We start from the raw sequence: 27,955 nt of genomic DNA on the forward strand, positions 1-27,955 counted from the left end.
TATTTGTGAAACATGTGGACAGTGTAGTGACGCTGATAGCAGGGAGCAGCAGAGAGCTGCAATGACGGCGGTCCACTGCAGTCCATCACAGGTTTTGCAACGCTACGTTTCTTCAAAAGATCACGCAAACGATGACGCCCAAGCAGTGTAATGCATTGCGTTCAAATATGGAACTCTGAGTCTGGAATAACGTATTCATTCATTCATTATGGATCTAATCATTGTTTCTGTACAAGTCCCGTCTCTGGCCACGGCAGCCGCTCTCCTTACGTGCTCCTCCTGTTTAAAAGCTAATATGGTCCCGACAATCATTCCTTACGGCTATACCACCCTGAGCACGCCCGATCTTGTCTGATCTCGGAAGCTAAGCAGGGTCGGGCCTGGTTAGTACTTGGATGGGTGACCGCCTGGGAATACCAGGTGTTGTAAGCTTTATTCTTTTTCAACTCGAGCTCATTGGCTGCAATGGCCTGCCGTGCGCTGATCTTTAGCGCCCACTGTTTCGGAGAATTTAAGCAACATACAGACACTGACAACGTCTCGCCAAACTCAATTTGTGAAACATGTGGACAGTGTAGTGACGCTGCTAGCAGGGAGCAGCAGAGAGCTGCAATGACGGCGGTCCACACTAGTCCATCCCAGGTTTTGCAACTCTACGTTTCTTCAAAAGATCACGCAAACGTTGACGCCCAAGCAGTGTAATGCATTGCGTTCAAATATGGAACTCTGAGTCTGGAATAACGTATTCATTCGCCCATCTGCTACTGCGGGGAACAATGCTAGCACGCTAGGCTTCAATTGTATGGTCGTAACGACAGTGGCCAAAGCCCGCCAAGACATGCTAATAGGCTAGGAACCGTCCTTTGCACGCTAGACGATCCAGGATGAGAGGGTTACCCCAGAAGTCCATGCTGGAGAGGTGCACGTAGAAGACTCAGGAACGCTAGGCAAAACAGGAAAGGAGGTTGACACCCGGACACTTCTAAGAACTTCTCACAACTAGAGTTAGAGTTTAACTTTCATACAGTCTATGCTCTCAACTGCGAGCACTAAATACAAATACTTTGACCATGTTTCCGCCCGGTCTTGAACCGGGGACCTTACGCGCGGGAGCCGAGAATAGTCGTCCTTAACTTCCTTAACCTTTCCCATTCATTCTCTATGGTAGTTCTTATCACTACGGATGTAATATTTTTCCGGCCACAAGCGGGATTTTGGTGGCGCTGTTTCCCCCCTCGGCAGAAGTAAGGAGATGATTTCTTCTCTAAGTGACAGACAACGGAGCGTCGAAAGGAGACCACAAACACGTTTTCGGAGATAGATGACAATTATTTTCATCCGTCATTAACTTTTCAATTGTAAGTTGGACACATTGTTTTTAACTCATAAATTCACTTTTCTCAGTCGTATATGGTCGTACTGTATTTACAATGTAGTAATCTTTACATTAACTCGGGTTGTCATAAGCTAACAACATTAGCTTACGTTAGTAACTTTACATTAATTTGGTTGTCGTAAGCATTAACATTAGCTTACGTTAGTAACTTTACATTAATTTGGTTGTGACGTTATATGTTATAACAGCTTCTAAATAATATTACTGTGCACACTGTAAGAGCCATCCTTCATGTCAGCGTCACACTGAAATATCTCGTATCGATATAAATACAAATTCCCCTCATTAATCGATACTCTCTGACTACTATCTGAAGGGGGATTAGTATTGTCTCAGTTAAGAGTTGGGAAACTGAGATTACGTGGGTTAAACCCACTACACTCATTACAAATGCTCACTAATGTTGATATGAATAATGCTGTTAATATAACAGTATAATTATATAGCTTTAATTATTACTACATTACAATACAACTTAGACTAGCTACTATTACTGTATAATCATATATTACCATGTAACACGCATTCTTTTTTGCAGTGAAAAGAAATCATGAATACCATCAGCCTCTTTCCCGGAAAGATGACGGTGACATTTAGGAAGGGACCATCGGGCCATCGGCGGCAGGACCCATCCTCTGAGGCCACGAGGATAAAACACAATCCTGGGCTTCAGGTCAAGATTCCCGCTCATAAAACATGACCCAGTGAAGACCAGCGCTCGCACTGTGGTCTTCCAGCGAGGAGGGGATGTGTCGGACCGACAGGAGGTGATGGGAGAGTACCTGCTGCAGTTCGGAAAGTACCAGAGAAAATCTTTCAAGTGGCTCCTAGAGAACGATGTTTGCTACACCAACTACCTTATGAAAAAGGTAGATGAGGAGGAGAGAGCCGGGACCTTCAACCCACAGGGACACAGTAAGGACAGCCTGCTGTCTTTTCTGGACTATGCCAGGAGCTTCCAGGAAATCCAGGACCTGAGGAACTACATGATCTCTAGGAAGCCTGCTGAACCAGTGGCGTCAGAGGGGGACAATATTGTCGGCTTTGGTCGCAGGGCCAAAAATGGAGTTCCAGCAGTCTGACTTTTTTGAGGCAGAAAGGGGCCGATGGGTTTCAGTAAAGAGGAGTTGAGGAGGACTAATAGTCCTCTTTTCTGAAATGAAATGATTAGGCCTTGACTAATCATTTCATAATATTGTATATGTTTACACTTTTTACTAAATATATTCTGTACATTTTTATTGTTCCTTTGCTTACATATTATCTTTATTTAACTTCAATGTCAGTTTTGATTTAATTATTCAGCTTGTGTTTATGTACAATAAAATATGACAATTTCATTAAAGGGCAGCAACTTGTTTCTGGATTATTTGCTTATTGGAGGATATTGTGGTGCCTTTCATGCAAACTTTATGTAATCTAAATATTTTTAATGATTATTGTTGTTTTTATTGTCATTAAGTTCAATTAAAACTTTTCAAGAAACAGTAAGCAAAAGTAGAATTACAAGTAAGGGATAATGCCCGACGAGGTGTCCATTATCAGGAATTAATGGACGACGTGGAGGCGTGAACCGTCCGACGCGAAGCGGAGGACGGTTGCCTCCGCGAAGTCCATTAATTCCTGATAATGGACACCTCGAAGGGCATTATCCCGCTTATACCACGGTCACTTACCAACGGTGACCAAATTAAGACCATTAATTTATATTTTCATGCGTTTTACAATCCGAATATAAAGTTTTCCACAAAACATACATTTGTTTGCCTGGTTACGCCCGAGGGTCTGACTAATACCCGGAACCACCATTACACGACCGTTGGGTTCTCATGTAACGGAAACGTTGTTCACTCCTCCAGTAATTAGGACGGGCCATAGCTACGACTTTAGAACGGGAGGTAGCGGGAGGTATTATAGTCCGCTGAGCTTTGTTTTGTTTCCCTTGAAACGTAGGACGGACCATAACTACGACTTTCATGAGGCTTGCAACCATAATTCATGCCATTTTTCATGCCGACTGGATGTAGGCATATCATGCTTTTTCATGTTGAAGACCTTTAAGTAATATTTTCATTCGTTTTACAATCCAAATATAAAGTTTTCCACAAAACATACATTTGTTTACCTGGTTACGCCTGAGGGTCTGACTAATACCCGGAACCACCATTACACGCCCGTTGGGTTCTCATGCAACGGAAACGTTGTTCACTCCTCCAGTAATTAGGACGGGCCATAGCTACGACTTTAGAACGGGAGGTAGCGGGAGGTATTTGTTTGCCTGGTTACGCCTGAGGGTCTGACTAATACCCGGAACCACCATTACACGCCCGTTGGGTTCTCATGCAACGGAAACGTTGTTCACTCCTCCAGTAATTAGGACGGGCCATAGCTACGACTTTAGAACGGGAGGTAGCGGGAGGTATTATAGTCCGCTGAGCTTTGTTTTGTTTCCATTGAAACGTAGGACGGACCATAACTACGACTTTCATGAGGCTTGCAACCATAATTCATGCCATTTTTCATGCCGACTGGATGTAGGCATAGGTACCATAGGTAGTTTTTATTTAAAAGAAACATGCAAACAATTAATAGGGCGTGGGATCCGCGTTGCATTGTGGGACGTGGCGGCCATGTTGATGGCTACGAAAACGTGGTTAACATAACTCTGACATAACGTTGTTGAACGAAGAGAAGTAGCAGTAGAGTTGAGAAAGAATAGCTAGAAAAAATATGTTAAAATCCCGAAAAGGATCTGGAATTTACCGGGACACATTAAATAGAGATGCCAGGGACCGGTATGGTGATAATAATGACAAAATCAGCATTATTAATAATTTGGATCCATATGAAGTTCCAGCGGCAGGTAGCGGTAAAGGAGGCCATCAACATGGCGGTCACGCAAAGTAATTACTTCATGACACCCAAGCCCTATTGACAATTAATTAGCCTGTTCAGCTGTTTTATTTAAAATTAAATTCGACGTTTCCATTTATGGTGCAATTTGACAGCGTTACAGGCAAGTCCGGCATAGCGGCCTGTGAAGGAGGGTGTTGGACAGCAGGGGCACTGTTTCTCGGGACACTTGATGACAAGACGTGGCTCCATTCTCGTCTCTCCTGCACTGACGGAGCCCAGTAAGCACGAAGGCTGCTCTCGCATCGATGGCCTGTCACCGACATTATTTGACGACTCTCCAGGCCGGCGTCTGAGAGCCGACCTACAGCGGTGCTTCGGAGGCTGTGGTTTGTGTAGATCTGCGAAAGACCCACCTGAAATGTAGAATGACAGGATATTTATTATATTATGGGGATGGAGGGAAACTATTTAGTAGCTATGGACTGATACAAAATTATAGCCATAATCACCTCTTCGCTGATTCTTTTTAACATGTTCCCGAGGTAGTGGACACCCATCGGCTCCCGGGTGTACCACACGCCGGAGGACAGGGTGCGCTTTGGGTGGAGGTAGAACGATTTGGCATCTGATGGACATTTCGCAATATATTTCTTGAAACTTTCCACCGGACAAAGCGGATCATCAGGCCTGGCAAACATAAACCCTCGTAGGTTTTCCTTTTCAAGTTCATTCGGGTCTTTGTGATTCTTGCTTTGGGGATTGTGCGCCAGGCTGACATATTCCACCCCATCCTCGTCTCTCTGTAGGATGAAAGATGACATGGATAGCTCCCGGGTTCCCTCCCTGCCACGCCGAGCCAAACATATTTGGATGTCGAACCACACTTTTCTGACCAGGCCGACGGGCGAATCAGGAGACAGTGCAGTTGAAGATCTAATACGTTTGAGGTCCGACTCGGAGATACGGGGATGGTGGAGGCTGGTATCTTTACCACTTTTCCTGTACCGTTTAATTACGGATGTAAACACGGCATTGCTGGTCCTGAATCTGGTGTCAGTTATAATATTGAAGCCAACTATATAACGTTTAATACCGGCTCTCAGACTCCTTAGGCTGGCTATGCTGTACTCCCCTCCTGTCTTGGTGGACTGGACAGCGGCATAAAACTCCCGCAGAGTCTCATTAAGAGCATCAGCGGTGTAGTTTACCAAGTTGGGGTCCATTCGTTTTTGTTCAAGAAAGTCTCTCAGTATATTAACTGCCCATTTTGTTGTTTTTTTGGTGTTGATCTCATCTTTGTCATCTTCTATTTGATTTAATTCTCCCGGTGTTAACTCCTTGTGCCGTTGCTTTCTTTTCCTCTTTTCCATTTCTTTTTCTTCTGCTGCATCCCAGTCATCGAAGTTGTCATATACTCCAAATAAATTAAAAGAAATGTTGAAATCACTCATTGTTATTTTGTTGCGGTGTTGTAATAAATTGTAAACGGCTTTGACTGCGGTCCCGTTGTTATGGTTACTAATTTTATAGACGATAGCGCATTAATTGAGAACGGTAAACAGACAATTTGACGGAACTACTTGTCCAGGTGTCCGTATATCAGGAGTTAATGCACACCCAGCAGCCAATCAGAATCGAGTATTCCCGCAGACCGTGGTATAAGTAAGGGATAATGCCCGACGAGGTGTCCATTAATTCCTGATAATGGACACCTCGAAGGGCATTATCCCGCTTATACCACGGTCACTTACCAACGGTGACCAAATTAAGAGCATTAATTTATATTTTCATGCGTTTTACAATCCAAATATAAAGTTTTCCACAAAGCATAACTTTGTTTCCCTAGTTACGCCTGAGGGTCTGACTAATACCCGGAACCACCATTACACGCCCGTTGGGTTTTCATGCAACGGAAACGTTGTTCACTCCTCCAGTAATTAGGACGGACCATAGCTACGACTTTAGAACGGGAGGTAGCTGGAGGTATTATAGTCCGCTGAGCTTTCATGAGGCTTGCAACCATAATTCATGCCAGTTTTCATGCTGACTGGATGTAGGCATATCGTGCTTTTTCATGTTGTAGTCATGGCTGTCAAACAATGTTTTTAAAAATATTTAAAAAACATAGGTAGTACGTTTTTATTTAAAAGAAACATGTCAACAATTAATTGTCAATTAATTAATAACCTGGAAATCACATAGGCCTAAATAGAAAAAACGTAGGCCTAATTAATGGGGGCTTAATCAAGTTTAAACTGGGCCCTATGTGTTACAGCTGTTTTATTTAAAATTAAATTTGACGTTTCCATTTATGGTGAAATTTGATAGCGTTATAGGCAAGTCCGGCAGAGCGGCCTGTGAAGGAGGGTGTTTGACAGCATGGGCACTGTTTCTCGGGACATTTGATGACAAGACGTGGCTCCATTCTCGTCTCTCCTGCACTGATGGAGCCCAGTAAGCACGCAGGCTGCTCTCGCATCGATGGCTTGTCACGACATTATTTGACGACTCTCCAGGCCGGCGTCTGAGAACTGACCTACAGCGGTGCTTCGGAGGCTGTGGTTTGTGTAGATCTGCGAAAGACCCACCTGAAATGTAGAATGACAGGATATTTATTATATTATGGGGATGGAGGGAAACTATTGAGTAGCTATGGCCTAATACAAAATTATAGCCATAATCACCTCTTCGCTGATCCTTTTTAACATGTTCCCGAGGTAGTGGACACCCATCGGCTCCCGGGTGTACCACACGCCGGAGGCCAGGGTGCGCTTTGGGTGGAGGTAGAACGATTTGGCATCTGATAGACATTTTGAAATATATTTTTTGAAACTTTCCACCGGACACAGCGGATCCTCAGGCCTGGCAAACATAAACCCTCGTAGGTTTTCCTTTTCAGGTTCATTCGGGTCTTTGTGATTCTTGCTTTGAGGATTGTGCGCCAGGCTGACATATTCCACCCCATCCTCGTCTCTCTGGAGGATGAAAGATGACATGGATAGCTCCCGGGTTCCCTCCCTGCCACGCCGAGCCAAACATATTTGGATGTCGAACCACACTTTTCTGACCAGGCCGACGGGCGAATCAGGAGACAGTGCAGTTGAATATTTAATTAGTTCGAGGTCCGACTCGGAGATACAGGGATGGTGGAGGCTGGTATCTATACCACTTTTCCTGTACCGTTTAAGTACGGATTTAAACACGGCATTGCTGGTCCTGAATCTGGTGTCAGTTATAATATTGAAGCCAACTATATGACGCTTAATACCGGCTCTCAGACTCCTTAGGCTGGCTATGCTGTACTCCCCTCCTGTCTTGGTGGACTGGACAGCGGCATAAAACTCCCGCAGAGTCTCATTAAGAGCATCAGCGGTGTAGTTTACCAAGTTGGAGTCCATTCGTTTTTGTTCAAGAAAGTCTCTCAGTATATTAACTGCCCATTTTGTTGTTTTTTTGGTGTTGATCTCATCTTTGTCATCTTCTATTTGATTTAATTCTCCCGGTGTTAACTCCTTGTGCCGTTGCTTTCTTTTCCTCTTTTCCATTTATTTTTCTTCTGCTGCATCCCAGTCATCGAAGTTGTTATATTCTCCAAATAAATTAAAAGAAATGTTGAAATCACTCATTGTTACTTTGTTGCGGTGTTGCAATAAATTGTAAACGGCTTTGACTGCGGCCCCGTTGTTATGGTTACTAATTTTAGAGACGATACGCCAGCTATAGCGCATTAATTGAGAACGGTAAACAGACAATTTGACGGAACTACTTGTCCAGGTGTCCGTATATCAGGAGTTAATGCACACCCTGCATCCAATCAGAATCGAGTATTCCCGCAGACCGTGGTATAATACACGATAATCTCCATCTCGACACCACAAAGACAAAGGAGATAGTTGTGGATTACAGGAGGGGGAGGAGGAGGACTCAACCAACACCAATCAGCATCGGGGGCACTGTGGGGGAGATGGTCGCCAACCACAGGTACCTTGGTGTGCAGCTCGACAGTGAGCTGGACTGGAAAAGTCATATGGAAGCGGTGTACAAGAAGGGACAAAGTCGACTCTTTTTCTTGAGGAGACAACGGTCATTCAACATCTGCCAACCCCTACTGTGCACTGTCTACCACTCAGTGGTGGCCAGTGCTCTGTTTTTCGCTGTGGCATGTTGGGGAGAATGCGCCCGCACAGCGGTCGAAAACAGACTTGACAAGCTGATCAGGAAGGACAGCTCAGTGGTCGGAGCTGAGCAGCTAAAGGTCCAGCAGGTGGCAGAGGCCAGAATCCTCAACAAACTGGGCTCAATAATGACTAAGGTGATCAAGAACAGCACCTTCAGTCAGAGACTAATTGCACCAATGTGCAAAACGGAGCGGTACAGGAAGTCCTGTATACCAGCTGCCATATGGTTTTATAATGCACAAAAATAACTGCACTTTGTAGTATTTATTATTGTATTTAATGTTTAAGTATTTTAGCTATATGAGAGAATGTGTGTTTGTTATGTCTGTCCATACGCTGTTGTGACACAGTAATTTCCTGCAAAGGATTATTAAAGGATCTATCTATCTATCTAATTATTATCTATCCTTTAATAACAAGGTCTTATTAGCATATTATCCTCAAGGATTAATTATTTCCACATATGTACAAAAAGTGATTAAAGTACTCTTATATGTACACATGCTGTAGAAAGAATATAAGAGTATTCTAAATCAAATAAGGGTTCGATTTGTTTGGCAAACGTGAGATTCGATCCACCTCCTCTGGGAGATCTGCGGCATTTTCTTTCTCTCTTCTGATTGGCTAGTCAGCGTTCTACGGCTATACGCGGCTGGCCCCCGCGTGTGAGCCGAACGTGATAACCACTACACTACGGAAACACATACACGGTGAATCTGGCAACCCGACAAAATCCCGTCATCAACCGTCCAGTCTAGGTCACAACATTTAATGGAACCAGGGTCAGAGTGGTCAGGTGTGAATGTAAGTGGTTATAGCATACATATTTGAAACATATTATCCTAAACATCCATTCGCCCATCTTCTACCGCGGGGAACAATGATAGCACGCTAGGCCTCAATTGTAAAGTCGTAACGACAGCGGCCAAAGCCCGCCACGACATGCCAATGGCCTACGAACCGTCCATTGCATGCTAGTCGATACAGGACGAGACGGTTACCCCAGAAGTCCATGCTGGAGAGGTGCACGTAGAAGACTCAGTAACGCTTGGCAAAACAGGAAAGGAGGTTGATACCCAGACACTTCTAAGAACTTCTCACAACTAGAGTTAGAGTTTAACTTTCATACACTCTATGCTCTCAACTGCGAGCGCTAAATACAAATACTGACCATGTATCCGCGTATACCGGTAGGTATACTCGTTCTTAATTTTTCAATCAACCCCAGTCTCGCTACCAATCCCACGCTCAATCATTTTAGTAACAGATATTTGTTTTAAAATGCTCGCTATTTATCTCTAATATTGTGAGTAGAACACTGCATGCTATCTATTGAGGCTAGACTAAAAATGTAATTGCAATTCATTTCATTGATTGATTGATGCTATTTTAGGTAATCCTGCTAGCAGAGGATGGTTTCTATCCATCGACCTCTGGGTTATGGGCCCAGCACGCTTCCGCTGCGCCACTCTGCTTAACAATTACAATATATAGAGTCAACATCTAAACCCTGGCTCTTTGCGCATTGTTAGGCGCATTGTTATCTTTTGTGGTAAACATCTTTAAATTGCCATCACAGCTTCTGATGTGGGCAATACGTGTGGGGTAGTCCACCCGTACTGCAGCACAGGATTCTTGATTCTGAATGCTATTCATTTTAAGACTGAAACTTCGAAACAGTCTGATTATAGCAGAGGATGGTTTCGATCTATTGAGGCTAGACTAAAAATGTAATTGCAATTCATTTCATTGATTGATTGATGCCATTTTAGGTAATCCTGCTAGCAGAGGATGGTTTCGATCCATCGACCTCTGGGTTAAGGGCCCAGCACGCTTCCGCTGCACCACTCTGCTTTATATTTACATAATATAGAGTCAATATCTAAACCCTGGCTCAATGCAAATTGTTATATTAGGGATTCATTCATAATCATCGCGTCACCTACACTACAATTTAGAGATGCCGGGGATTGAACCCTGGACCTCATACATGCGAAGCATGCGCTCTACTACTGAGCTACATCCCCTTTTTGTACTAATCAGTACATCTCTACTATCAATACCTGAAGCTTTGCTTAATGATACAGCCAATCAATAGGTTGACTTGGCCATCCTAAGAGATGAAGATATTTGGCCTGCCTGCTAAAAGCAGAGGTGGTAAAGTGGTGTGGCAGATTTCAATCATGGAGCGGGGGATCCAATGGATTTCTAGTGCATCAGCTTAACCGCTTGGCCAGGACAATGGTGCTTATCGACCTCAAGTCTATCAGTTGTTCGAACAGTAACAGACTGCAACGCTTGAGGCTGTGTGATCAAATTGTGATATAGTCCTACACCCTTGACCACAGCTTGCTTTGATCACATCTTATTGATCGGACCTCAGCACTCCTACATGAGAAGCTTTACAGATGAGCCGAAAACAGATTACTTCAATTGTACATGTGGCAACCGATACATGAAAGTTGGCTTAACGATACAAGAGGGGAAATCGGTTATTGACTGGCAGTACGGTATCATACATTTCTTAGAGAAGTAGTCTGCGTACAGATAGCAGAACTGGCCAACGCTTGTCGGCAGGCCTGAATCTTCGTCGTGACGCAACAATGTTTTTCTCTTCTGTGGCTGTCAACACTTAGTGCATAAACGTATCGTACTCATATCAATGTGTTGACCGGCACTAGCTTTTGAGCGCACACTAGCTTTTGAGCGCACAAAAGCGTGCGCTTTTGAAATCGCACGCACTGATTAACCTGTATCGTTGACGACAACACAGTTTCAATTCTCTCACTTGTTTCGAACATTAGCATTCGGCAACATCTTTGGTAGGTTAAGCAGTTCGTGACCTCATTTGATTAAAATTGCACTCACCTGACTTTTCTAGGGCAATCAAATGGAGATGCCGGGGATTGAACCCGGGGCCTCATACATGCAAAGCATGCGCTCTACCACTGAGCTACATCCCCTTACTGCTCAAGAATGTGCATTTTAAACCTGCTTCGGAACACACCAAGGGGTTTCTCGTCCATGGCATTCAGCACTTGGACCTGACAACACTAGTCTTCGGATCTATCAGACCTTTAAATATTAACATTTTAGGTTTGGAGAACATGTTGTCAAAAAACATTGAATGCTAAGAGCCTGTCCAGATAATGCCAGGTTTTAAATATGGCGCCTTCTACATGCTTAGATTAACATATTTGCACTGATTTCATGCAGTTTCACCGTAATATGTGTATGTGTTGGCTGAACAAGGGAATGAAAAATCGTGTTCAGATAGAACCGTTGTCGGCAGGATTCGAACCTGCGCGGGGAGACCCCAATGGATTTCTAGTCCATCGCCTTAACCACTCGGCCAAAAAAGGGGCAAAAGGGACTGCCCGGCCGGGGGAAAAGAAAAAAAGAGAGAGGAAAGAGGGGGGAAAGAGAGAAAAAGAAAAGGAGAAAAAAGGAGGAAAACGTGCACTATATCATTTTTTATCACCTCTCTTATCTTTTCAACATTGTTTACACACAGTATCATCACTTTAATTTTCATGTCTTTTGCAGGATTCGAACCTGGGCTCTGGCGATATCGCTTGCATCTTCGCTTGTTCTCGAGTCACGTGTCCCCCCCCCCCTCCCAGATACACACACGGACTCTAACTCCACTACACACTTAATTAACATAAAAGCCCTTGTGTTACAGTAACACACAATTATCTTTACACATTGCACATACACTTTCTGCACATTCTTTCTTTTTATATATGGTTATACTATATGTCTTATTTATCTTATGTTGACTGTTTGTTGTGCAATTACATGTTCCGCACCAACTTACCCACAAATAATTCCTGGTTGATGCAAACCTTCCTGGCAATAAAGCTTATTCTGATTCTGACTGGCTTTAGTTTTAACAATCACATTCAATTATGGATGACACTCACTGTCCTGGTATTCAAGAGGAAATTAAATAAAGACGTGAAGGCTGTTCTTGGCTCAAATACAATTATTAAACTTTATTTTAACGACAGAGACGAACAACAGAGAGACAGAGACAAACAACAGAGAGACAGACAGACAGAAAGACAGCAACTACACACTATTCCTCCACTCTTCCAGGGTCATTCCTGAGGCAGGACAATACCACCGCCCCTTCAGCTGGGTGTGTCCAGTGACTTTATTTTTGGCCTGGCCGCACCCCTTGCAGGTATAGTGGTAGTTCTCTTTTCTCAGCCTCTTCCGTGCCGGATCCCCCCTTGACGTAAGCTCCTCATCCTCCTGGGCAGCTTTATTGAGCCTCCAGGCGCGTTGCCTTGGCTGGGATGGAGGAGCATCAGGAGATAGGGAATTAGGAAACGGAGGAGCTTGAGGAAGTGGAGGAGCATGAAATGGAGGAGCATGAGGATATGGAGCAGAAATGTAAAATGGAGGAGCATGAGGAAGTGGAGGTGCATGAGGATATGGAAATGGAAAGTGCGGATATGGGGGAAGATGAGGAAATGGAGGAAGTGGCCCAAATTGTGGAGGGAACTGGGGAGGTGGAGATGGCGGAGGCTTGTTCGCCGCTAGAGTGCGCCGGCGGGCGAAAGCTTCCCCCTCATGATTTTCCGGCTCCTCAAATGTCATTGCCCCATGTGCATGTTGCACAGGGGCAGCCGGAAGGGTGTTCAGAGCAGGGAGAGGCTCCTCTGCCAGGTGCACCTGTTTGGGCAGTACAGTGCCTTGCAGCAGCATGTCCCTGTCCTTCCTTTTATCCCTCCTAAGCAGCCTACAACGCAAACATTCATTATTTTATGTAAGCCTATCCTCCCTCCCTAAGGTTATTACATATTTTCTAACCAGCATGCAGGTGGAGGTTTTCCTTGAGGTTAAATCTTTATAAACTGTCTTGACTGTATGGGAAAGGTAAATGAAATAACACATACCATGAAGAGACTGTGGTGTTGTTTACTGGCACCAGAACCAGGTCTGTGTCATCACAGACAACCCTGCTGTCCTCAAGCAGCTGTTTGATGTGGCTGTACACGCTTACGATGGACTGAGGGATGGGCATTGTTTTCCCCTTTGTGTCCTTTGGCCTGTTGCGTGACTGCTCAAACTCTTTTAAGAGTCTGAGGCAGACACACTCACAGACCCTGTGAACTTCGGGGTCCTGGGCTGCTTGGCCATGAGTCATGTACAGCCTGTGGGAGAGAAGGATGATATGATATGTACTGTGAACAAGGATATAAAGTCATGAAGAACCAAGTGACAATGTCAACAGGGATTTCAATAAAATAATCTACACATAATAAATACATTTCATAAAATGATATCAAATTGTGGTCAAGCACCTCTCTGCCGCCTGCTGTCCAGGAGCAGAGCCACTCGGCTTCCTCGGCGCTCTCCATGGTCCTCCTGACGCATGCGACTTCTTCTTTGCCTTCTGGGTGTACCTGAACGGTGAAAGAGACATCCATATGCTTAATTCATTCCATGGAATGTATGTTTAATTTTGGTGTAATAATAATAATAATTACTATTTTGTACCTTGAAGGTTTCCGATCCATCGCATGTAAAGCCGCGTACAGGCGAACTATGTCCACCTCCTCCTTGGCTGACAAGGCGGTGATGGTGCGGTTTAATTCGAGAAGGTAGGCAGCAAGGGCATCTACTGCGTCCCACCCCGGAACTCCCCTCGAATCACATTGGCTGGTCTGAAAAGTGATAAGAGAGAAAAAGAAAAAAGAAGCAAATAAATGTACACTCTTGTTTCTAATATGTGAGCAATGCTAATTTTACATTCATTTATCTTATTGTATGTTATTGACCTCTGTGACAGAGGCAGGCATGCTGATGGCAGGCATGCTGATGGCAGGCACGCTGATGGCAGGCACGCTGATGGCAGGCACGCTGATGGCAGGCACGCTGATGGCAGGCACGCTGAAGGCAGGCACGCTGATGGCAGGCATGCTGATGGCATCATCCTCCTCCTCCTCCTCCTCCTCCTCCTCCAGCACCGGCAAGGGGATTTCTGAGATGGAGGCCTGTGATGGAGCCAGCAGGTCGCCTCTATTGGTCTGCTCCAATAAATATTCCACGGCTATGCGTTCGCCTGTAACCAGCATAGACACAAAGATAAAGAAAGGACATACATACTGTACATACATCCATCTCCTACATGAATAGCACAATCTTTGCACTCAAGAAATGCATGTCCTCTGGGTAGGGGGGTGCCTAAGAAAAAGAGGAGGGGATGTAATACTCCGGGCAACCAGTGTTGCTCTGAGATCTCTCTTACCAGTAGGTTTCCCAGGAAGGGTGAACTCTGGCACCAGAGCACAACCATGCACACGCTGGCTTAGGTTGTTAAGGTGGGACATCAACCGAACATCGAAGCTTCTTAGGGTGGAGGCCCCCTCCACATCTACTGCCTCCTTGGCCCGGCCCATGTTCCACCTTGATATACCCTCCAGCATGTACATTTGCATGTGCACCGCATTGCACCGCCAGCCTAAGAAACAAAACACTCTGTCCAGTCAACCCTTATTGTAAAGTGAATACATATGAATACCCGTCAGTGGTAATTGTGCTATTTTGAATAATCACAACACATGCAAATGTACCTGGAATGAAAGGCCACTGGTGCCGGTGGAAACTCTCCAGGGAGGAGGACCCCCTACCACACCTAAGGATGTCCAGCTCCTTGCCGCCCTTCTGGAGTGTCCCCACCTTTGTGTAGAGTGAAACACCTGCAGGGTCTTGGAGGCACTCCAGGTGCTTCTGCTGAACTTCCCACACGTGGCGCATGCTTTCATGGCTCACCAGACGCAGCCCTGTGGTGTCTGTGAGCTCCCACACAGATTCCAGGAGCCCTGAAATACTGCTCCGCATCTCCTCCACTCCACGCGTCCTCCTCCTGCAGTGCCTCTTCATTTCAGCTGAGCTGATGGTGGCCATGAGCTGGTCGTCAGTGGGAGTATGTCCGCTGTGGCTGCTCTTCCACTCCGCTCTCTTGGCCTCCTTCAGGCGTTGCACATCCTCCTGGTCCCAGAGAAAAATGCAGGCGGAAAGCTTGGCACAAAAGGTGCCATAGAGAGGGTGGTGTTCGGTTGTGAGGCCGCAGTTAAAGCGCCTCATAAAATGGAAGCTATCCAGGCGCACTGCAGACCTCCATGGGCGAAAGAGTTTCGCCACTGCAGACACACCTGTGAAAAACAACCATTCTTAATACCATAGACCACAACACCTTTGTGTGGTTACTCCCAATTGCCTGACACTTCTCCCCAAAGTAGCATTGGTATTAAATAAATACATTTAATACAAATGCTACCAACAGTGTGTTTGTGTGTGTGTTAGTGAGTGAGTAAGTGTGTGTGTGTGTGTGTGTGTGTGTGTGTGTGTGTGTGTGTGTGTGTGTGTGTGTGTGTGTGTGTGTGTGTGTGTGTGTGTGTGTGTGTGTGTGTGTGTGTGTGTGTGTCTGTGTCTGTGTCTGTGTCTGTGTCTGTGTGTGAGTGAGTGAGAGAGCAATTTTCACACACCTGACTGGCTGCAGCAGTCCCGATCAACATAGATGGCCTCAGGTTCAGGTTGGCCCGCATTCCTATACCGGGTGACGACGCCCTGGCACAACTCCTCTAACCCTGCACCTTCACCCGCCGTCAGCACAGAGTTCAACACCTGGCCAAACTCGTTGCCGATGTTCGACATCCAGGCGGCACTGTCCCCGATTGCACCAGCCAGCTTCTTGGTGACCTGTAAAACAAACACAAGCACTATGAAGTAAACCAATTTCCTGTTTGGTTGTAATTATACAATTTTGTATATTTTTCTACTGTTGAAACCCTCACCTTCTTTGTGGAGTCCATTTTCAGGATTCTCCCATTGGTTGAAGTGATCACACCCTTCATCTCTTCCACGTGGCTGAGGATGTCGTTGGAGTGGACTGTCTCAAACCACTGGGCGAGTGGAAGGGGCCTGAAGGGTGGTGGAGGAGGGTATATGGCTGCAGAGAGGACAAATGTAGCCATCTTTTTGTGCAGCTCGCAGTCAGCCAGGTAGCGGATGGTCTGCCGTGCCCACTCCTCGCTGTGACCTTCCGCTATGGCAGACTGGAGGTAGGAGGAACTGTTCCCGCTGGTCCTCGGCTTCAGGAAGGTCATCACTTTCCTATCCAGAGCCAGCTGTGTTGTGAGGACAGCGGGAAACAGGCTCCTGTGTGCCACATCCAGCTGCGAGAGCATGTCGCAGCTCCATGGGCAGACCGGCTGCGAGCACCTGCAGCAACGTGGATAGTCCGCTCCCACAAGATAATAGCGGCTATCCACGTCGATCACCTCCCTTACCTTCCGGTAAATCCCGGAGCTGTTCATCTTTGAGGAACACTGGGGGCACTTTGAGGGGATCCCCCACATCCTCATTGGTGCCCAGATAAACAGCCTCTGCCGGAAGTACCAGCCAGGCTCAGGAGGGGATGGTTTGGGCTCCAGTGGAGGGTGAAACCAGTAGGCCTGGATCTTTTGCTTTAGTTGGCCTGTAGGCTCATACAAGCATTTGGAAACCCAGACCTGATCGGCTTCCTGGATCACCCTTCTGAACTGGTCAGGCAGGAAACCTTTCCAGTTGACCCTCTGTGCTGCAGGTGGTGGAGCTGCCGTGTGGTGTGGCGCGGCAGAGCAGGATGAAGAAGGGGGCAGAGACGGCTTTGATGGTACCCTGAAGTGTGCTGCAGGTGGTGGAGCTGCCGTGTGGTGTGGCGCGGCAGAGCAGGATGAAGAAGGGGGCAGAGACGGCTTTGATGGTACCCTGAAGGCATAGTGAACCACTTCGATGTGGTTCAAAAGACCAACAGCACCCTGCACCTTGGCCCCACAGGTATCACACTGCTCCTCCGTGTGGTGGTCCGACAGGTGCTGGGTGAACCGGTCTCCCTCCACATGCAGGTTGCACAGGCAGCACTGCAATCCCTTTCCTGCTTCTGCGTCTCCTCTCCCTGCCTCTGCGTTGACTGCCCCTGCCTCTGTGTCTCCTCCTCTCGCTGCCTCTGTGTCTCCTCCTCTCGCTGCCTCTGTCTCTCCTCCTCTCGCTGCCTCTGTCTCTCCTCCTCTCGCTGCCTCTGTGTCTCCTCCTCTCGCTGCCTCTGTGTCTCCTCCTCTCGCTGCCTCTGTGTCTCCTCCTCTCGCTGCCTCTGTCTCTCCTCCTCTCGCTGCCTCTGTGCCTCCTCTCGCTGCCTCTGTGCCTCCTCTCGCTGCCTCTGTCTCTCCTCTCCCTACGTCCGTGCTCCCTGCCTCGTCCGTCTTAACTCCTCCTGCCTCACTAGACCCAGCAGCGCCTGATGACAGATCTGCTGGCTGGGGGGGGGGGGGGGGGGGGGGTTACAAAAAGAGGGCCATGCTATGCTACATGCAACTAAGAATCCTACACTACTATACTAGTTTTCTCCAGAATGGTACAGATACATATTGTTCAATAAATAAATCCACAAAATAGAATGATGCATTGAATAGTGTTTATTCTGACATGTTAAAAGAAAATCAATAAAAAGCAAACAGGCTTTGAAAACATCAGAGGCATTACTGCAAAATCACTGAAGCCCACCAGAGGAAAAAACAAACAAACAAACCAGCAAACAATCAATTAGTAAATAATTTCACCTACCTTGTGGAACCCACAGGAGCACTTAAGGCTTCTCCCAAACAGATCCTTGGTGTTAATTTGCTTCTGCAGCGGGCAAGCATCTATTTTTTCTAAGGCCTTTTTCCATTTTTTGGCCCCTGGCCGTTTGCCTGTGGTAAAATGGAATTGGCCCCGAGCATACTTGAGGCATACATCCCTCCAATAGGAATCAGGCTTTGCTTCCTTCATCTGCAAACATCAAATGTAAAACAGGTTAATGTCGAGCTAGGCTATGTGTGTGTACAGACAGACAGATTGGTAGAAATGATACATGTGTATGTATTTATATATGTATGTTTGTAGGTGGGTAGGTATGTTTTGCATTACTGTTTTATTACTATACAAATAAAGTTCTAATAATATTAATGTTATCATCATTATTTGTATTATTCAATCAATCAATATTTTCATACGAAGACATTGTAGCACAAAGTGCTTCACAAAATAAAAGCAGGCAAACTAAAGGATCATTATTGTTAATAATTAAACTTGGCACAATAAAACTTGTTTCATACACCTGTTTGCGCTGTTCAAGCACATAACAAGACTCCATTACCGGAGGGGATGAAACTTGGCACAACTATTTCGTTTATACGACAAATAAATACGTTATTACCTTTCTACCGATGTTTTATCTCCCGCAAGCGGTGGAGAAAATGGCTGCCACTCTAACGCGATGTTCATCGTATATTCCCGCCCCTCCCGCATCACGTGACCTATACTGTTCGGAACTGTGTTCGGATGTCATTCGAAACTCTTTGATCTCTGAAGGAATATGTTCGGACCTGGTTAGGAGCATGTTAGGACCTCGTTCGGATTTGTTCGGACCTTTTGTAATGTGTTCGGACCTCGGAGGCAGTCCGAAAACCGGCAGGTGCGGCCACGACAACACACTTGTATAGATCCAAGTCTCTGGCTTTTTGGAACAGGAAGAGTCTGGAACACTTAGGGTAGGTTAAGCCTTGCTTGATCTAATTTTGAAATAATCTTCAAATTGACTGAAGCTAGCTTTGATCACATCTTGGAGACGGCAGGCATTGAACCTCAGGCCTTCTACATGAGAAGCATACGCTTTGCCGTTGAGAGAAGTCCCCTGTGTTACTTCAATTGTACATCTGTAAAACCGATTCCTGAAGCTTTGCTTAACGATAGAAGGGACAAATAGGTCATTAGTTGGCACTAGGGTATCATACATTTTATAGAGAATTTAGCTTGCCTGCCGCTGTTTTCATTGATGGGAAGTCTATTGCATTGATGGATTGCAAGCTTACAACCACAAGCAAGATTGCCAGTTAGGACAATTCCGTTTTTTTTAACTTCAAGAAACACTTTTATCACATCTACACCAGATGATGCTGTTGCAAAAAGTGTAGGTACTGCTGGGAGTTGAACCCAGGGTCTCCTGTTTACAAGACAGGCACTTTCACCAGCTAACCCACAGCACCCCTATGGTAATGTTTACTTGAGACACCAATGAAAAAGGTCTCATGTAGCGTGACCCGATCATGTGTTAAGCTATCAGAACTGGCGGCTAAAGGAATTCCAATTGAGTAGGTTACTTACATTATACAACTTACTGATGTGATTAGAACACTGCCTCTTCTGTGAACTAGACAGTCACTATGACAGTCCAAGCCACAGCACCCCTCTCAGTTCAGGAGTAATGCTTCAGCAATTGCTTGGGAAGACAACGAAAGAGGTCTGCAGTACCATGACATATTTCTGTTGATCCTTTAAACAGCCCCTTAAACATACACTGATTAACCTGTACCGTTGACGGCAGGATTCGAACCTGCGCGGGGAGACCCCAATGGATTTCTGGTCCATCACCATAACCACAGTTTCGACGTTTCAATTCTCTATCTTGTTCAAACATTAGCATTCTGCAACAATTTTGGTATGTAAAGCATTGCGTGACCTCATTTTGTTTAAAAATTCATTACACAGTAACATTCAGCAATGTTTCGTGATCGGATCATTTTTGACTTCTACCTTATAAAAGGGATTCATTCATAATTCACCCGTCACCTTCACTACAATTTGGAGATGCCGGGGATTAAACCCGGGACCTCATACATGCGAAGCATGCGCTCTACCACTGAGCTACATCCCCTTAATGTATTAAATAGTACATCTCTACTATCAATACCTGAAGCTTTGCTTAATGATACAGCCAATCAATAGGTTGACTTGCACTAGACCATCCTAAGAGATGAAGATATTTGGCCTGCCTGCTAAAAGCAGAGGTGGAAAACTGGTGTGGCAGATTTCAATCATGGAGCGGGGGATCCAATGGATTTCTAGTGCATCAGCTTAACCGCTTGGCCAGGACAATGGTGCTTATCGACCTCAAGTCTATCAGTTGTTCGAACAGTAACAGACTGCAACGCTTGAGGCTGTGTGATCAAATTGTGAAATAGTCCTACACCCTTCACCCTTGAAAAAAAGCACGCCCGATCTCGTCTGATCTCGGAAGCTAAGCAGGGTCGGGCCTGGTTAGGACTTGGATGGGTGACCGCCTGGGAATGGCTCATGACCCCCCAAAGTCCCTATCCCTTAACCCTGGGATCGATCCAAAAGGATCGAGGATCAAAACGGACGGCTCCATCTGGTGGCCACTGGTGGGTGGTTTTATTTCCAGAAATGTCATGTGCAAGGCCTAGATTATCAAAATCCAGTAGTCTGCTGGATGTTTTGTTTTTTATTTTCATACTTTGAGTTGATGTAGCTGATGAGATTCATACAATCAAGTGGAAAAGTGTTTAATTGTTACATTTTTGGGCTGAATTAAGAAAAATAATAAGAATGTATTCAGTGCACTCACTTTTTCTGGAAGACATCAGGGCCCCGTTTCCCGAAAGCGTTGTTAGCCTAAGTGGATCGTGAAGTGCGTCGAAAGGGCATCGTAGAGTTTTCACCGAGTTTCCCAAAAGCATCGTGGGGAACGAACGTCTTGAAAACGCTCGTAGCTAACGAGTACTCCAGGGGTGCTCGTAGGTACTCGTAGGACGCTAAGAGCATCGTCAGCTATAGCCTCAGTGGCGACACCATCGGACATTCCGTCTATTGGATGCGTTTTATTAAAACGCATTGCGCCTTTATGTTCTTAGTTTGGTAATTAATAAAGATTATTAATTAATTTATTAACAAAGATGTTGAAATGGCCAAAATAAAACGGGACAGTCCAGAAAATGTTTGCGCAGGCAGGGCACTCAAAATGTGTGAGAGAAAGTGGGGGGATTTGTGCAGACTGACATAGGCTACTCATAAAACGTAGCATAAAATAATGTAAAAAATAAAATAAAATTAAAATAAATTAAATAAATTAAAAATAAAGAAATAGAATAAATTATAAAAAAACAAGCAAAGGAGCAGGCAAAAGGCTGGGATATGGTGGGGATTGGTCACGTTGACGGGAATGTTTAGTGACATGTGGGAGGGTGGAGGGGGTTAAAAAAAAGTCTCAATCACTCTTCGACGCGCATGAAAACCAGCCGCGTAGTTATGAGGGAGGCCGTCCTCACACCGATCTTCATCGTCTTCAATGTCCTCCGGTTCAAGCAATGCCACCCCAGCCTTAGCTGCAATGTTGTGCAACATAGCCGTCACACATATCACGGCGCATGACTTGGCCGGCGAAAACTGGAGCCCTCCGCCTGACCTGTAAAGGCATCTAAAGCGCAACTTCCACCTCCCGATCGTGCGCTCAACGATGCACCGGGCCAGACGGTGGGCTTCGTTGTATTCCTCATCAATACATACCTTACCCTATTTCCGGAGGGGCTTTTATAGCCAATCAAATTATCAATCAAGGAAACCCTTATGCGGAATCAGATTAAGTCGGCTCTCTTTGCTGCGCAAAGCATGTTTCAGAAATCAGCCCATTAAGATAAATGTAGTTGTCACACAAGCTATTTTTAATTTTTTGTCATATGGAATTATTTCAGGGGGGAAAATGCCGTGAAACGCACAGTGCATTCAGGATTAGGACTGATATATGTCGGTTTCAGCCTAATCAATTGTGTTTTAATGTCTTTAGCATTCATATAATTGCAGTCTATTTTTTTTCGTAGGCTACTCTGCTGTTGTCCTTGATGGGGATATATTTTAACCCTTTTTAACACAATTTTCCTGCGACATTCCTGCGTCTCCCCCTCCTACGGAGCCCATTTCAGCACCGTGTCAGTAGACAGTTACAATCCTACGACGTCGTGAGTGCAGCGAATGCGCGTTCACGTTAAGAGGAGTTTCGGGAAACGCTCCAAAGAAATTATCGATGGATCGCAAGATCCATCGGGAGAATGATCGTACGAGCGAAGATCCATCGTTATCGGGAAACGGGGCCCAGAGCCATTCACAGAACTCATTGTTTTGACCACACAGGGAGTGCAGCCAGCACAGTAGGGGTGTATTCACACCTCTGGTTGCGGAAGTGAAGACACAAGGACTTCTAATTGCTTTGGTGTGTTTTTTCTTTCCAATACCCCAACCCTTGTGGAACCCAAGCACACACTCAAATACTTTTACAACTTTTATTTTTCAACCAGAATGGTTTTCATTGAAAAGGCAATGCATATAAACACAAGTAAACAAGATCTGTTTAGTTAAAAGCCCGCCCACCACGACAAGGTACAGATCTACAGGCGAGAACACGAGAGCATAAGACGAGAGACAAACATTTACCACCATTTGCAAACATTTAGTTAAACATGGAGCTGACAGACATACATACCTCACAAGTACAGGCACATATAAATAACATTAATAATAATCAAAAACACTCAACAATTAAAGAACACACACACACACACACACACACTTGTACTTAAGATACAAATCAACAATTGGCTTTTACAGGCTAAAGTGCAATAATGAACATGATTATCCAAAGACTCAGGTGACCAATCCACAAATAAAGGCTCAAGCTGTTCCTCCCTTTTGTGTTTTTTTGTGTTTTCTTTAGCAAACTTGTTAAAACTGAAGCAGACAAATACATACAAACATCACAAAGACATGAAGCTGACAAAGACAAACAACATGCATGACAAAAACAATTATCTGAACATGAACAACCACTAAAGGGTATGTAAACTGATTGTGTTAGATTGGAACTGATTATGGTTTAAAAGATTGGCCTCGATATTGAACATAGAACAGAATGGATACTACAAAGTAAATTTTAACAGCAATATAAATAATAATAAATAAAAAACAAACAAAAGAACTTCAAGTAAAACTGCAAAGTGCATTTTTTTGAACGATAAATAAATAGATAGTGCTTGCTGAAGCACTTTAAAAACACACACAAAGACAGAGACAAACACACACAAACAAGCCTCTTTCTCTCTCCTACAGATGGCACGAGAACAGTGGCATCACAGAGGCAAGTTATCCACACACACATATTTACAGGTCTTTACACAGTCCTCCTTTCCAACTCCGCATCCACGACACCCTTAAAGTGTTCAAAGTTGTCATACACCACATTCTCGAAGCCAGGGGTAGTGGACATCCTAGTGGATTGACAGTAGGAAAACATTTTCTGCATGCTTCCAGTCACTTTCTCCTTGGAAGGGGTGTACCTCTTCCGCTGTCCACCACAGTTTGGCACGTGGCAAGCCCCACATGGCCTTGAGGACTTGTTAGGCATGAATGCCTTCACTGTTGGTGCAGGAGGGACAAAGCTCTGGCTGCAGGATGGCCCACGAAACAGGACGGAGGGGGCCTGTGCGGGGAGGACCAGCAGTATGGGTGCTGCCGACACAGGGGGTGGGCCGTAGGTCAATGCAGCAGGTGGCCTCGGCTGGAGGTGGGTGGGCGCAGGAGGCCTCGGCAGAATGGGGGTGGGCGCAGCAGGCTTCGGCCGGGTGGAGGACGACAAACCCAGTGGGCTGAACTGGCCGGTTCGCGGGAGTCACAGGCTGTGGCTCATCAACAAATAATCTGGAAATTTAAAATACACATGTGATCAGTATTGATATGACGTGTGTGCTATTTGCTTTCCACAGCCAACAGGTGAAACAAAGTGCTTATGACAACTTACCTCCGCTTCTCACCACGTCTCTTTCCAGCTTCGTGATGGATGTGCCGGTACTGGACCTGAGGCCGGTCTGGCGGAGGGAGGGATGTTGGCAGCGCAGGAGCCTCCGGGAACGGTGCGTCCGACAGCACTTTCAGGTGAGGAGTCACCTTGTGGCAGAAGGAGCAGTCGCTCCTTCTGCCACTTCAGCAGCTCGCTCTGCTCTCCCTGCTGGCAGTACTGGAACAGCAGCCACACCAGCCCGCCGACATCATTCTCCACAAGCCACCTGAAGGTCTGACCTTCAGGTGGCACCCAAACGTGATGACCAGCTGACCTTTCCACAGCTCACCCCCCGACCTCTTGTCAGCCGTCTCTGCTGTCTTGAGATCCAGCCATTTAGGGTCAACAACAGTGCTGCTGCGGGCCTCTGCCACAGACCTTGCTGCCTCTGTACAATACAGCCTGGCCTCTCCTTGCCGGTACAAAATTATGTTGGGGTACTGGTGTAGCCGTTGATGGCTGACCAGCGATGGTTTAGTGGCCAAGTTCTTCCCGCAGACGACACAGCTAAATGTCTCCCTGGCGATGGCATGGATCTTCAGATGCCTCGCCAGGTTGGACTTTTCACCGAATGTCTGGTCGCACACGGTGCACTGATGTGTAGGCATGTTCCATCTGGTACAGTAAAACATGAATAAATGAGTAAAACTAAAAGGAGATCATTTAGATTGACAATATGTAGCCCTTTATTATACAGAAATTTGCTGTTGGTGTATTAGCCTAGGACAACACGCTCGCCAGATTGTCAAGAGATTAACACGGTCGCCAAATTGCTTCATGTTACAATTACTCTCGCATCAGCTGTTGTCTAAACAGTCACATTTACCCATATTAACACATATCCACATCAAATTGACCAAGAAAACGTTGATTGTCGCCGAAAAGCAACAAGTTTGCAGGTATGCGACGTAGCCCTTACTATTGTGTCGTTAGCCGCGCCTAGCTATCGTTACAAAACACACATTAATCAGCTGATTATTTGAACGACCCTTGGTTGAAAATAGTAATGCCATACACCGTTGGAAAGCTTAGATTGCCACGATTAAAACGAGACTTCCCCCGGGTAATATGCTTGCTCACCGACAAAACGGCGATAGGTTGACTAAAGTCTACCCAGCAGCTAAAAACGTCTTCCCGAGTTATGACCGAGTTATGACACGGTCGAAAACTTTTCTCTTTCTACAAAATCGAAACAGCTTAATACAAACCGTAAAAAAAAGGTCTAATTATTAACTAGCAAACGATGCAGGGGATAAAATTTACCTGAGTGAATCCTCCGTTGACAGCTTCACCGAACTAGTGGCATGGCCGCCTTGATCGTGAAGAGAAGAAATTAGTATTCCAATCCACGCTCAATGATTGGTCTGTTGGGCGCTCAGCTCTGCTCAGCATTGCTCAACCATTGGCTGAAGGCTGCTCAGCTCTGCTCAGCATCGCTCAACCATTGGTCGGCTGACGGGACAGGTGCTGTAAGCAATATACATTTTCAACTCGAGCTCATTCAAGTGCCCCTGACTGCAGCCCGCAGATCGAGGAGGAGCTAAATGTGGGCGGGGTTAAACGTTTAACCCCGCCCACATTTAAGGAAAATTCCGCGCAGCATCATGGACTCAGACGGAAATACGTTCTCCCGCTTTCTGCAGAAAGCGGGAGAACGTATTTCCGTCTGAGTCCATGATACTTTTCTGCCTAGAGGTAAGTTGCCGCTCTCTGTTCGTGTACATTATACACGAACAGTAAGTCATCGTGCTGTGTGCTGTGCTGTGCTGTATTGATGTTTGAGAATGTGCTGCCGGATCTCCGCCACCAGATGGCGCCCGAGAGGGTAAAACCATGGGTTAAACGTTTAGACCCACCCAGATTTAGCTCCTCTTCGATCTGCGGGCTGAAGTCAGGGGCACTTGAGTTCTGCAGAAAGCGGGAGAAAGTATTTCCGTCTGAGTCCATGATGCTGCGCGGAATTTTCCTTAAATGTGGGCGGGGTTAAACGTTTAACCCCGCCCACATTTAGCTCCTCCTCGATCTGCGGGCTGCAGTCAGGGGTTACTCAGCTCATTGGCTGCAATGGCCTGCCGTGCGCTGATCTTTAGCGCCCACTGTTTTGGAGAATGTAAGCAACATAAAGACATTGACAACGTCTCTCCAACGCTATTTGTGAAACATGTGGACAGTGTAGTGACGCAGCAGAGAGCTGCAATGACGGCGGTCCACCTTAAGGCCGATACATACCTCCGGATACGGACAGTTTCGTCCGGTCCCGGAGGTGTTTCGTCTTATCTATCTATCCATCTATCCATCCATCCATCTATATATATATATATATATATATATTTTATTTGTATATACTTATATTATACTATTTACCTGACATTTTTATTTTATTGTTTATTGTTATTGTTCCCACGAAACACCTCTGGGACCGGACGAAACTGTCCGTATCCGGAGGTATGTATCGGCCTTAAAGGCACCCAGTGCAACTTTCGAGGCTTAAAAATAAACATTCAATTTCTAGTCTTTTTTACACGTAGTAAGTTTCAATAACTCCATACCATTACATACCGACATTCAAGCAGCAAAGATGAGACGTCGTTGTGTGGTGAGAACTGATAGAAAATCGATAACAACAACAATACCGCCATTTTCTTTATTTTTTGTAACCTACAATAAATAAAGCAGGTTTCCAGTCAATGGAAAAATGGCTTCTCCCCACCGGCGATTGTTGTTGTTTACGATTTTCTATCAGTTCTCACCACACAGCGACGTCTCATCTTTGCTCCTTGAATGTCGATATGTAATGGTATGGAGTTATTGAAACTTACTACGTGTAAAAAAGACTAGAAATTGAATGTTTATTTTTCATTGAATGTTTACATTAAGTTGCACTGGGTGCCTTTAAGTCCATCCCAGGTTTTGCAACGCTACGTTTCTTCAAAAGATCACGCAAACGATGACGCCCAAGCAGTGTAATGCATTGCGTTCAAATATGTAACTCTGAGTCTGGAATAACGTATTCATTCATTCATTATGGATCTAATCATTGTTTCTGTCCCGTCTCTGGCCACGGCAGCGCTCTCACTCCTTACGTCCTCCTCCTGTATAAAAGCTAATATGGTCAAGTCTATAATTGCTTACAGCCATACCACATTAGGCAACCTGCGTGAAGTTGGCACCCCATGTGTAAAAAAAACATGTACAACTATTTCAGATCGTTTGTGCTTCGTTTGTGCACGTTTGTGCACGACAAATGAAAATTTGTGCTCATTCCGTTTTTGAGATATCAAACATTAGGCAGTGTCCGAATCGGTTCAAATGTGTCGCAATCATTTGTGCATCGTTTGTGCACGTTTGTGCACGACAAATAAACATTTGTGCTCTTTTAATTTTTAAGTTATTAAGGTTTCATTTTTTTCACTCAGCACCCCAATAATGTCAGAATTGGTTCAAATTGGTCTCATTAGTTTGTGCATCGTTTGTGCCTGCACACGTATCTCATTCACCCCAATCACGAGAACAGCAGCCGACACTCGGATTGCCGTTAGCGTCTTGTTCCTTCTCCCATCGGGATCGCTGAACGCAGACCCAGGCTCGTAACTCGCACAGACAGTGTCACCGTCGGCGAGCACTCAACGACCACTTGGGCTGCGACCCACACCTCTAGACCATGCTCTAGACACTGCTGCTACCGGCATGAGGACCCCGTGTGCCTTACCGGCATGAGGACCCCGGGTGCCTTTACACCTGCCTGATCGCAACCGCCCACCTGTCCCACCCCTATTAGGTGACGTCAGCGGTACAGGGAAAGAGAAC

General features: G+C 45.5%; 1 protein-coding gene, 1 long non-coding RNA gene and 7 other non-coding genes across 10 annotated transcripts; 1 reads left to right on the plus strand and 8 right to left on the minus strand.

The window, feature by feature from the left end:
- The first annotated feature begins 313 nt into the window (after positions 1–313).
- On the plus strand, positions 314–432 carry LOC130378620 (5S ribosomal RNA). The gene has a single exon (XR_008894806.1). It is a non-coding gene; the product is annotated as a 5S ribosomal RNA (ribosomal RNA).
- A 9,780-nt stretch (positions 433–10,212) lies between these two features.
- trnak-cuu (transfer RNA lysine (anticodon CUU)) lies at positions 10,213–10,284 on the minus strand. Its single transcript has one exon. It is a non-coding gene; the product is annotated as a tRNA-Lys (tRNA).
- Positions 10,285–10,385: 101 nt separating this feature from the next.
- On the minus strand, positions 10,386–10,457 carry trnaa-cgc (transfer RNA alanine (anticodon CGC)). The gene has a single exon. It is a non-coding gene; the product is annotated as a tRNA-Ala (tRNA).
- An 864-nt stretch (positions 10,458–11,321) lies between these two features.
- On the minus strand, positions 11,322–11,393 carry trnaa-ugc (transfer RNA alanine (anticodon UGC)). The gene has a single exon. It is a non-coding gene; the product is annotated as a tRNA-Ala (tRNA).
- A 317-nt stretch (positions 11,394–11,710) lies between these two features.
- On the minus strand, positions 11,711–11,795 carry trnas-aga (transfer RNA serine (anticodon AGA)). Its single transcript has one exon. It is a non-coding gene; the product is annotated as a tRNA-Ser (tRNA).
- Positions 11,796–12,318: 523 nt separating this feature from the next.
- LOC130378614 (uncharacterized) lies at positions 12,319–16,233 on the minus strand. 2 transcript variants are annotated; one of them, XM_056585330.1, is made up of 8 exons: positions 15,933–16,233; positions 15,018–15,599; positions 14,693–14,905; positions 14,223–14,506; positions 13,942–14,108; positions 13,746–13,847; positions 13,338–13,595; positions 12,319–13,180 (listed from the first exon to the last, which is right to left on the minus strand). In XM_056585330.1, the coding sequence occupies exons 1-8, from the start codon at positions 16,099–16,101 to the stop codon at positions 12,505–12,507; spliced, it is 2,451 nt and encodes an 816-aa protein (XP_056441305.1). In that variant the 5' UTR covers positions 16,102–16,233; the 3' UTR covers positions 12,319–12,504. The 2 variants fall into 2 exon arrangements, with proteins under 2 accessions (XP_056441305.1, XP_056441306.1); XM_056585331.1 differs by lacking the exon at positions 12,319–13,180 and having other exon boundaries at positions 13,566–13,847.
- Positions 16,234–19,437: 3,204 nt separating this feature from the next.
- trnat-ugu (transfer RNA threonine (anticodon UGU)) lies at positions 19,438–19,511 on the minus strand. Its single transcript has one exon. It is a non-coding gene; the product is annotated as a tRNA-Thr (tRNA).
- A 596-nt stretch (positions 19,512–20,107) lies between these two features.
- Positions 20,108–20,179, minus strand: trnaa-cgc (transfer RNA alanine (anticodon CGC)). The gene has a single exon. It is a non-coding gene; the product is annotated as a tRNA-Ala (tRNA).
- Positions 20,180–21,476: 1,297 nt separating this feature from the next.
- LOC130378619 (uncharacterized) lies at positions 21,477–25,674 on the minus strand. Its single transcript, XR_008894805.1, has 3 exons — positions 25,412–25,674; positions 24,110–24,763; positions 21,477–24,009 (listed from the first exon to the last, which is right to left on the minus strand). It is a non-coding gene; the product is annotated as an uncharacterized LOC130378619 (long non-coding RNA).
- Between the last annotated feature and the right edge of the window lie 2,281 nt (positions 25,675–27,955).

Source organism: Gadus chalcogrammus, unplaced genomic scaffold, assembly GCF_026213295.1.
Source record: "Gadus chalcogrammus isolate NIFS_2021 unplaced genomic scaffold, NIFS_Gcha_1.0 GACHA091, whole genome shotgun sequence".
NCBI classification, from domain to species: domain Eukaryota; kingdom Metazoa; phylum Chordata; class Actinopteri; order Gadiformes; family Gadidae; genus Gadus; species Gadus chalcogrammus.